Source organism: Eleginops maclovinus, chromosome 23, assembly GCF_036324505.1.
Source record: "Eleginops maclovinus isolate JMC-PN-2008 ecotype Puerto Natales chromosome 23, JC_Emac_rtc_rv5, whole genome shotgun sequence".
NCBI classification, from domain to species: Eukaryota; Metazoa; Chordata; class Actinopteri; order Perciformes; family Eleginopidae; genus Eleginops; species Eleginops maclovinus.
The window spans coordinates 20886240-20898017 of NC_086371.1; the positions used below are offsets into that span (position 1 = coordinate 20886240).

An 11778-nucleotide genomic window follows, 5' to 3' on the forward strand; every position below is an offset into this window, starting at 1 on the left:
AACATGTTGCTGTAATGCAGAGCTAAACACAGGGGGGAGGCATATTGGTAGAGATATGTCTTCTGCAAAGATAACAATCAGCTCGTTCCAAAAGTTCACAGATTAAAAAGGCATTACATTTCTCAAGATGCCAACAAAAAAAACATTGAGAATCTGCCTGAAGGAATCAGTGACTCATCAACATACTAACTCCTGGCTCCCAGTATGTGGCTAGGCTCGTGATATACCTCTGCTTAAATTTCAAATACGATGTCAGTGGGGGTTATAGACACTCGCTAGCACAGATATGAAAATGTGTAAAGGTGCCAACAGATAGAAGATGCTGTGACTTCCAATATTCGAGCCTGGCAAAACATCATTTTAGGTTTTCTTTCACTTACTCCTGACTGCTTAATGTAAGGTTTTCTTACTTTAACGTTAGAATAATCCTCAAAGTATTATTTTCATTATTAAGGGAGTAATGTTCATCCCTATCTCAAAGCCACATTTAGTTTGACTGCTGTTTCATTTGTGTTTATTGTTTTCTAGATCAATGGTTTGGTCTATAAAATGTCAGAATATGGTGAGAAATATTCATCCAAAAGTTTTTCAAAAGTCCCAAAGTGTTTTGTGCCAAATAATGAACCTGATATAGAATAAGCAGGAAATCTTCATATTTTAGAGGCAGAAAAAACAGCATTTCTACTTGATAATAGATTTCTTTCAATTGAATGTAAACTAATCTTTTAAGGTCTACCACTCCAGTCTTATTATCAAATAAAAGTTCTGGCTGAATATTACATTACATGTTATTTAGCAGACGCTTTGATGCAATGCGACTTACTAACTTCAATACCAAAGACATAGCCTATGGTAGCAATTTAGGGCGGAGTATCTTGCCCAAGGAGACTTCAACATGTGGACTGCAGGAGCTGGGAATCGAACCGCTGACCCTATGATTGGTAGACTTCCATTAAGGTCCAGCTCCACAGTCACCACCATTTACAGTTTACCATTTATGAACTTGGTCGTCTGTTTGTTTACCACCACAGGAAGATACTAGCTTTCCAAACAGCCACATTGCTGCTGCTGTTATGATAAACTGAGTTCATTGTCCAAATCCAGCAACTCCGTAATGTCCACTGACTGCTGTGCCAGTTTGGCTCAACTGGCCCCATGTGAATACAGGACTGGGGGAAGAAAAACCCACTTCTGTTCACTTCCTGCCGTGGTTAGACAAAGCAAGGAAATTGGAACCATTAAAAAAAACCACAGGGTTTCCGAGTTTCTGGCATCACAACTGTTTGCTGCCTGGACTTTAATGAAAAATAGTACATTAACAAGAAACCAGAAACTAAAACTGTGTGTCCTCAATGGAATTCCCTACCATTGTCATTTAAATGATATCAATGAATTAGACGTTTTCTGTGCCGTAAAGAAGTTTTATGGCATTCTGTTCTGCTCAACTGTTTTCTCTCTTTTTTTATTGGTTGCTTTTTTTAATGTTTTGTTCTTCAACGTGTGCTTATATATTTGCCAAAATAAATTATGAGAAAGGTCTATGGGGACTAAAGTAAATGAAATGTATAACAGGCTAAATCAGCTGAAGTGTACAGTGTATGTGAATGAGGCTTGTAACTTTATTATGAGACATAGTGGAGGGAGTTTTAATGTGTGTGTGAATGGACGGCCGTGGGATAATGATTTAGGTTAGTTGACTGTGTCATAGCAGTTAATTGGGTGCAATGCAGTGATAGTGGGCAGAAAGTAGCAGATGGTGTGTACTGCCACCTACTGGTGTGTCACAGGATCTTAATGCTGTGACGGAAATGGAAATTCTATGTGAAGTGTATTAGTTTTAGCACGCGTGTACAAAATACGTTGTGACATCATATGTGTTATTGTTGTTGTTAAATTGTATGTGTTGACCTGCCCAGAGACTGCAGATGGAAATTAAAAACTGCTATAATCTTGAGATTGATGTTCTTTTTGTACATAGTCCTTGACAACTAAACAAACTAAACTATGGAAAACGTTAGACATTTGATGGAGAATAACACAGTGGTAAAAGACGTACTCAGACCTTTTAGTTTAAAGTATGAATACTGGGGTCTTAAAAATCTCCATTACAAGTAAAACCCTTAAAATAAGTCATTTTTTAAGTGGAATTACAGAAGTGATATACACAAAACATACTCAAAAGTTAAAAAAAATGTTTTCAGTTATAAAGATAAATATGATAATATAAGACACATTTTAATGTTTGTCAAAGCTGAGCCAATTTGAGTAATCCTTAAACATATACTGGGTATTTGTTACAACATTATATCATAAGAATGTGATATTTTTTTCCCAAGTGTACAAATTTGCTATTAACTTGAAGTGTTCAATGCAGGTAATAGAGGAAAAGGTTCAACATCTGCCCCCAAAATGTAGTGGAGTAGAAGTATTAAAAATACTCAAGTATGTTCAAAAAAGTTATCCAGTACAATGTGTGAGTAAAAGAACTTTGTTCCATTTCTCCACTGGAACGATACGACATCTAATGTTAACCAGAACAGTTGTGTCCAAAAGAGAAAAGTCATTTTTGGCAGGATTTTAAGATTTTCTTGTACTGACAACATGCCAAAACAGAAAAATCAATGGATATCTTGGCATTTTATTACTAAGGGCTCTAATCCATTACCTCAAATTAAATACCTCCTACAAAAAGTGTAAACCAATCATCTAGTGTATTATTGTTTGTCAATATATGAAGAAGTATATGAAGCAGGAGCGTCTATACATTAGGGTGTTGTGCCCTTAAATTTACTCTAACTGCCCCTTAAAAGAGATTGAGGGTCCCTTCTGCTTATATATGTATGCCCTGCATGCTTTCAGCAAGCTCACAAATCCAATGTACCCGTTTCTTGACTGCTGTAAAAGCACAAAATGTTGTTACATCATGCCTGGGCTTCTAAATCAGAAAGATTTCATTTTAAAACTAATCGATTTTCCCTCTTCATACTCTCTTACCGTCTACAAATCTTAAGAGATTGCTCACAGCCAGAGTTGTTTTTCCTTAAGGCCCCTTTTCCCTCCATCATCTCCTCTAAACCCTTGGATTATGACGGAACATCTGTTTCCCTGCGAGTCCACCTCAATCAGCTTTATCCCATCACCCCCCCCCCTCCTCCTCCTCATCATCACTGACCTGCTTCATGACAGACAGCTAGTTCTTGATTTTATTCTGTTCAAGAGAGAAAGCTTGCCTCCATCTGTTTATTAACTCGTGTCTTAAAATGTAATGTGCTCGCATTTACAATTCAATTAATGTGAAAAATGCAGGTAACATTATATTTGTTTAGCAGCATTTGTTTACCCAAAATGCATTAAAGAGGCCCTATTATGCTTTTGATGGGTTTCCCTTTCCTGTGGTGTGTTATAGGTTTTTGTGAATGTTAATGGTCTGCAAAAGCTAAAATCCCAAAGTTCCCACCAACAAACTCCCCCCTGCCTGAAACACCTCCATTGGACTCCTTTGTTAACTTTCGTAACATAGTGACATCACAACACTCGCCTTTCTATTGGCTAGCGCTCCAATACATTGTACGTGATAGTCACAGGAAGGGACATTACAAAACACATCTTTAAGCATTTGACCAATCACTACGGAGCCGTCCAGCTAACCAATCAGAGCAGACTGGGCTCTAGTTTCAGACAAGAGGGTGAAAAGTGGAGCTGCAGCACAGGCAGTATGAGAAAAATAAAGAGCTTTTTGAACATTAAAGCATGGAGACATGTCACAGCAAAGGCACACGATACTAAAAATGAGCATAATCGGGTCCCTTTAGTATGCTGTGGAAGTAGAGTAATCTCAACATTTTCAAAACTCATATGTGGCAAAATCTGAATATTGGAGTGAATTAGTTGTACATATTTATTTATGTTACAAGCTAAAAGAAAGTTGGAAGTATGTTGCGTGTATGAGAGAAGGAGTATCCAAGTGAATCCAGCTCTCTGCACTCACAAACCATCAGCTGTGAGCTGCAGCGGTGCAGTAGTACCAAAGTCACTGAAGCCTTCCCAGAAAGTAGTCAGATTCGTCACATTAAGCTCTTTGAAATTCTGAAAAGATACTGTATGTGGCAAACTGTTTTTTCAGAGGTATTATATTTAGGACTACTTAAATTTTCAACACCTTGTGATTTCCCTTGTAGTGACCACCACCACCCCGTCTTCAGGTGTGAGTCATGCGAGGCACTGCAACGACTCGGAGAAAGCGTACTGCGTCAACGGAGGCGACTGTTACATCATACATGGTATTAACCAGCTGTCCTGCAAGTAAGTCTGTTGCTCAGTCGGCCCCCGTCCCCTCAGTCATCACTGTGTGGTCGCTCCCCCGTCTCTCCCCCTCCCCTCTCTATCTCTGTCTCCGTCCCTCTGGTCTCAGTGTGTCGCTGCTCACTGCACTTTGTCTCGTTGTTCCCTCGACTTGATTAGCACGTCAAAAGCATATGAAATATATAAGAAATAAGTAGTTCATTGAATTGTTTGACAACTCAATAAACAAAGAGTTGAACAGAGCAATGTAATTGATAAATGGTACAGTATGTGGCTGCATATATTGCATGTTCAAGCAAACTTCTGAAAATGAATGAAGTCATTACAGGGAAGAACACCAAACTATTGAAAGCTTTTGTTCCGACTTTTTAATTTGGAGGTTTTTTCTTCTTTTCTGTCTCATGAGATGGAACATAAATAGAGTATTTGAAGTGTTTCTCTGAAGCGAACAGGTCTCGCTGTTCTTACAAGTTAGTGAGCTAATTATGTTTGGGTATTCTAAGGTCGGTCAGGCAAAGCTAGCTTTAAAAAGCTGTGAGATTATATAGACAAAACAATTGTCCAAAAATGTAAACAAATTCTGCATATTCAGTGAAACTAGCATAGTTGAAGCTTTAATTGGACATTATCAGTATCAGTTTAGTATACAAAACCATTTTGCTTATATTTATAAGTCCTTTTATAGGATAAATGAAAAAATAAATAAAGCTACCAACACAGTACAATTCTATCTTGGGTCAGGTTTCAGAAAATATTGTATAATGGAGACTGCTCTGATGTTTTTGTCCTTAAATCCTGTTTCTCCTGCAGAGTTTTCTTCTTGTTTTCAGAGCTTATCCTGTCCACTATCTTTGACAGTGTCCACCAACACATGCTGCCCTCGCTGACCTGCCTGAGCACATTTATCAGACATCGCTGAGGAGGAATCTGTCCACACTGTGTTTTTGACTTCAGGATGTGTATTGCCTCCAATCTTCTTCCATCTTTAAAACAGCTTGCTGCTGTCAGCACATTTCCGTCCCCACCCCCACCCCCCAACCCCTGCTGGAACATGGATGCTGCCTTTTATTCTGCCCTGACAATATTCTGCTCCACCTGACAACTTCAATTAGATGCCTCTCCAGCTCAGCGCTGCCCAGCAGCCATAGAGACAATACCGAGCTGCTCTTTTTCCTAGAAAATCACCTCCTTAGCAAAATCTCTTCAGCAGCACTGACAACAAAACACAGACTTGTCCCCAGTCTGCCCACAGTGTTGGTGTTTCAGCACAAATAACTCAAATGAAACTGCAATGTGACAATGTGACAATGTGTCCACTCTTCCCAAACTCTACCTGATAACTTTCTTTGCAGTTGTAGGCTAAACACTTAGTGTAAGAGCCATGTAGGTCAGTCATTGTGAATGCTTGTTGGCAAGACCGTTGTACATTCAATGAATTTAATAACAATGAATTACAATTATTATGATTAGTACACATCTATGTTTCTTGACTGTAAATGGTAGAGGGAGTTCCTGTCCCAAACTCATTGTGCAGAATGAGTACTTATACTTACATTTTCACGTACATTGAAATGATAATACCTTTGTAATTTTACTTCAGTAAAATGGGAATTTTACTTGTAATTAAGTATTTTAGGTCCATAGTATGTGCACCTTTCCTCAAGTATAGGATCGGAGTACTTTTTCCAACACTGTCCGAGTGTCCCACTAACAGCTTACCTTGATCCTCGGCATGGTGACAGTGGGGGGTCTTGCCTTGGCCACAAAGCTGTGTGAGGAGCCCCTCTCCACCAGGTGTCGGGTGTAGGGCATGTACATGCGGCCATTGGGTCCAAAAACAAAGTCCTCCCGCAGAGCATCCACTAACATTATAACCACCCTCTTAAACAGGGGCTGTGGGAGGCGAGATGAGTTGGGAGAACTTCCTGTAATAAAAAAAAATAAGTTGATGAGTTTTTACAGATGACACACACATATACACACACGCAGGTGAATGTGTGTGAGCTCACCTGTCAGCGGCTCCACGGGCAGGTCTGACAGCTTGTTCTTGGATGACACGGAAGACTTGAGAGGGACAGGGAAAAATCCCCGCAGAAAGAGGGCTATGCCAATCCCTTCAAATATTAAAATGAACGAGGCAAAGACGGAGGAGCGAACTTTCATGTTGCTGGTTGACGGATACTTTAAGGGACGGGTTTGTTTGTAAAGATGCTAGCTAGCAAACATGATGCGTTCTACACACTTTACCCAAATATAGGAGAAGATAGAAAGCCATAACATCCCATTTTAAGATGGACGTACTGTTAAATAACGTATTGCAAAGCCACGTAATTCGGTATTTATTAAACTGACTTTATAATATATGTTGATTGCTGAAATTAAGAATAAAAACACTAATACCAGTTGGCGCTGTAGCCGTTCATAGACACTTCCGCATTGATAGCATGGAACTACGGGTATAACGTAGGATCAAACAAGATACGCCTTTTCTTAAAGGACAATTTATTTAAAAAACAGATTAATCATGACTGAGTAAGTAAGTACAGGCTAAATTCATTTAATTAACTACATTTTTCTGTTTACATTAAATGTTTTCACTTTAAATTACGCTTCCATCTTCTCTTCATCTCATTACATTTACTCAACTCCTCTTTTTAGCCTCTTTGTTCATCCCTTCACAAAAATAAATGTTAATAGGGAATAAAAGTGAACAGACGAGTTATTCATCATCACATTCATTCTGATTTAAACATTAAATACATTGATATTTACCTTTTGCACGAGAGCTTGAGCTGCATACTGCCTTCCCATCTCCTCTCCTCTCCTCTCCTCTCCTCTCCTCTCCTCTCCTCTCCTCTCCTCTCCTCTCCGAAAGGAATAATATTTAGTTCTTCAAATGACTTGTAAACAAATGAGCTGAACTTCTTGAAATCTGGTAATAATATCAGATAACTTGGTTCATACCTTTTTTTTGCTTGAAAGGTTATGCTTAATTCTGCCTCACACTTCCTCTCCTCCTCTTCTCTCATCTCTATAAGCAAATGTCAAATTACATTAAATAATAGTTGAAAACTTGAAAAACAAACACATTTTCATGTGGTAATAAAATGTAACAATTTGATGTTTACCTTTGCAAGGTAAAAGCTTAATTTTGCCCTCCTATCTCCTCTCCTCTCCTCTGACTAAACACAAAGGAATAATATTTATATCTTAGAATAACTTGTCAACTGAACTTTGTGAAATCTGTTAATAACATTATATAATGTTATTCTTACCTTTTGTGCTTGAGAGGTCACGCTTAATTTTGCATCCCACCTCCTCCTCTCCTCCCCCCTCCTCTCTATGAACAAATGACAAACAAAAGTGAATAATAGTTTAAAACTTAAAATAAAAATGTGTCAAAAACATACAAAAAATGTATATTCACCAAGTTTGCATGAGAGGTCCCGCTTCATTTCCCCCTCCCACATCTTCTCTTCTCCTCTTCCTCTCTGAAATGAAATGACAAACAAAAAGGGATAATAAAATAAACTTTAAGTTCAAACACATTCACTCAATTTCATGATATGTGGTAAGAACATCATATTACTTTGTTCTTACCTTTTTCGCATGAGAGGTCACGTTTCGATTTGCCCACCTTTCCTCCTGTCCTGTCCTCTCTCCTAAAACAAAAGGGAACAATATTTTTCATTAAATAACCTGTGAACATATGATCTGAGCTTTGTGAAATGTGAAACTATCATCAGATAATTTTGTTCTTACCTATGTTGCATGAGAGGTCGCCTCCCTATACCACCACCTCTCATAAGCAGATGTCAAACTAAGTTGATTAATAGTTCCAAACTTTGAATTCAAACACAGGTGCAACATTGAGAAACATGCCACAAATACATGTATGTTCCACTTATGCAAAACTATTTCTTAGATAATGTAAAATATAAAAATGCATGAAGGGTTCACCGACCTTAATGTTGCATGTCTGTATAGCACCTTAAACCCTCCACTGAATAGTGTAGAGTAACCATGTAAATTCTCGGCATAGCTTCACTTGATTACTTTACTGCACATCCTGAAGGACAACATTTGCCCTACACCCTCTTAATGTAGTTAAAATACCCATTATTCATATATCACATTTGTTTTTATTTACAAAGTACATAGGGCTGCACTGCAGGGACAATGAGATACAGCCGCGGAAAAAATAAAGAGACCGCTTCAACATTATCAGTTTCTCTTGTTTTATTTTTTATAGGTACGTCTTTTGAGTTAAATGTTTTTCGTTTGTTTTGTTGTATAAAATAAACTACTGGCATTTTTTTCTCTATTTTGAATTCAACAGACACTGGAATGGCTGCCATACATGTAGAGATAAACATTTAAAAAGAAATTGGAGTGGTCTCTGAGTTTTCTCCGCAGCTGTATTTTCATTGTTAAAAATTACCTTCAGCTTTTCTCTTCGAGCTAATGATGCCATCTAGTGGAAAACTTACTACATTTTCCCAGTTTCTCGTTGTATAAAGTCTACAAAACTTATGATCTAAAAGGCATATTGAGTTTTTCATACAGGAAATGATTTCACAGGCATTGACAATGTTTTACTGAATATAGAGCTAAACAATATTCTTAAATTATTTGTAAATCTGCCAGTTGTGTTTTGCTGTCTATAAAAAGGGGAAGTCATCATCAATTTGATCAAATCATTTGAAAAGACTATTAAACCTCTAAAATACTATCATTGGCTGCTAACTGCACTGTATACAGAGTACTTATCAAACTATTCAAGGTTTCAAGGTTTCAAGGCTTTATTGGTCATATGCACAGCATATACAACGTATATGTTGGCAATGAAAATCTTATGTCGCGTGCTCCTCCAACAACTCAACATACATGGTGCAAATAAGATAAATAAAATAGTGCAAAAAGAGAGAAGAATATTTACAATAACAACAATAAAGATTTGAGGATGTGAAATATATACATATGTGGAATACATTGAGAGTATTTAAATACTTTACACTGTTGAATGAGGAGGTATGGACAGATGCATATATTATGTATAGCAGATGTATATGGCAGATATGTATGATATATAGATATGTGTACTATAAACAGATATGTATGGCAGATGTGTATAATATATATATATATATACAGTGGTATGCAAAAGTTTGGGCACCCCTTAGGAAAACCACTGCATCAGTTTGTCACTTGCTGAGCTTTTGAAGCAGCAACTTCATTTTAACATATGTTATACCTTATGGTAACAGAAACATCTCAGTAGTGAAATAACTTTTATTGGTCAAACAGAAACATGTTTATGTGCATTCAAACAAAAATAGGCATGTGCATAAATTTGGGCACCCCTAAGAAATAATTCCATTAATATTTAGTATTGCCTCCTTTTGCTGCAATAACGGCCTGTAGACGCCTCCTGTAGCCACAGACAAGTCCCTTAAGCCTGGCAGGTGGTATTTTGGCCCATTCTTCCACACAAAACGTCTCCAGTTCAGTCAGGTTTCTTGGCCTCCGTGCATGGACAGCCTTCTTCAAATAAATCCATACATTTTCAATGATGTTAAGGTCTGGGGACTGGGATGGCCATTCCAGAACATTGTACCTGTGCTTCTGCATGAATTCCTTGGTGGATTTTGATCGGTGCTTAGGATCATTGTCCTGCTGAAAAATCCAACCCCGGCGTAGCTTCAACTTTGTGACTGACTCTAGAACATTCTTGTCAAGAATCTCCTGGTACTGTAAGGAATTCATGTGGCCCTCAACTTTAACAAGTTTTCCAGTACCTGTGCTAGCCACACAGCCCCATAACATGATAGATCCTCCACCAAATTTTACAGTGGGCAACAAGTTCTTTTCATTGAATGCAGTGTGTTTTTTTCGCCATGCATACCTGTTCATGTTATGACCAAATAACTCAATCTTGGTCTCATCTGACCACAGTATTTTGTTCCAAAATGCTTCTGGCTTGTCCAGATGTGCTTTTGCATACCTCATGCGACTCTTCTTGTGATTAACACTCAGGAAAGGCTTTTTGCACATCACCCTTCCAATGAGCTCTTCCTGGTGCAAAGTACGCTGGATTGTGGAACGGTGAACAACTACACCATCAGCAGCCAGATGTTGTTGTAGTTCTCTGGAGGTGGTCTGTGGCTTCTCTGTGACCATTTTCACCATCCTTCGCCTGTGCCTTTCCCCTATTTTTGTCGGCCTACCACATCTTTCCTTCACACGGACTGTTCCTGTGGCCTTCCATTTCACAACTACGTTTCTGACTGTGGAGACAGACAGTTTAAACCTGTCAGATAATTTTTTGTACCCTTCTCCTAATTTATAATGTTGGATTATCTTAGCTTTCAGGTCAGTGGAGAGTTGTTTTGAGGTCCCCATCTTGCCACTCCCTAAGAAAGAACCTAGGCCAGGCACAGCCAGCTATTACCTATGTTAAATAGCCTTTTTCATGATTGGTTCCACCTGTCTTTGTAATTGAAGGTCTAATGAGCTAATCAAAGCAATTTTGTGCAGCAACCTGTCAGCTATAAATCCGTACAGGTGTTGAAATGAATGCTATTTATAAGGGTGCCCAAACTTTTGCACATCCCATTTTTTGCATTTTATTTTATTATAATAAAACTATGTAATGCTACCCTAAGAATTTTGGTCTGGAAAACACTAAAACGTCTACATCTTTGTAGGAAAACAAATGTTGTTGCTGTGATCTTCTATTATAAAGGAAAAGCAAATTGTCATGAAATCTCAGAGGGGTGCCCAAACTTTTGCATACCACTGTATATATGTATGTGTGTACTATAAAAAGATGTGAGTAGACATTCACACAGCTCAGGAGTTCAGCAGTCTTATAGCCTGTGGTATAAAACTGTCTCTGAGTCTGGTGGTCTTGGTCCGGATGCTGCGGTACCGTCTGCCAGACGGCAGCAGACAGAACAGATTGTTGCTGGGGTGATGGGGGTCCTTTAATATCCTACCGGCCTTCTTCCTACACCGCTGGGTGTAGAGGTCCTCCATGGATGGCAGCTCCGTCCTGGTGATGTGCTGTGGATGGAGCAGTTTTCACCACCCTCTGTAGAGTCTTACGGTTGAGGGCGGTGCAACTGCCATACCAGGCGGTGATGCAGCCAGTCAGGATACTCTCGATGGTGCACCTGTAGAAGTTGCAGAGTATCCTGGAGTCCATGTTGAACTTCCGCAGCCTGCGGAGGAAGAAGAGCCGCTGTCGAGCCGTCTTGGATATGACCCTGGTGTGATGTGTCCATGTCAGGTCCTCACTGATGTTTACCCCGAGGAACCTGAAGCTGCTGACTCTCTCCACAGGAGTCCCGTCGATGGTGATGGGTGTGTGTGCCTCTCTCTGCCTCTTCCTGTAGTCCACAATCAGCTCCTTTGTTTTGCTGACGTTGAGATGGAGGTTGTTGTCCTGGCACCAAGATGTCAGGGCTCTGACCT

At 39.0% G+C, this 11778-nt stretch overlaps 1 protein-coding gene across 2 annotated transcripts in view; it reads right to left on the reverse strand.

The window, feature by feature from the left end:
- pigg (phosphatidylinositol glycan anchor biosynthesis class G (EMM blood group)) overlaps positions 1–6740 on the reverse strand; it is a 73606-nt gene extending 66866 nt beyond the window's left edge. For both annotated transcript variants that reach the window (XM_063876581.1, XM_063876582.1), the window contains exons 1-2: positions 6312–6740; positions 6022–6227 (exon numbers count right to left, since the gene is read on the reverse strand). In XM_063876581.1, the coding sequence (XP_063732651.1) occupies positions 6022–6227; positions 6312–6465 (360 nt within the window). In that variant the 5' untranslated portion in view covers positions 6466–6740. The remainder of the gene's footprint in view (positions 1–6021; positions 6228–6311) is intronic.
- Between the last annotated feature and the right edge of the window lie 5038 nt (positions 6741–11778).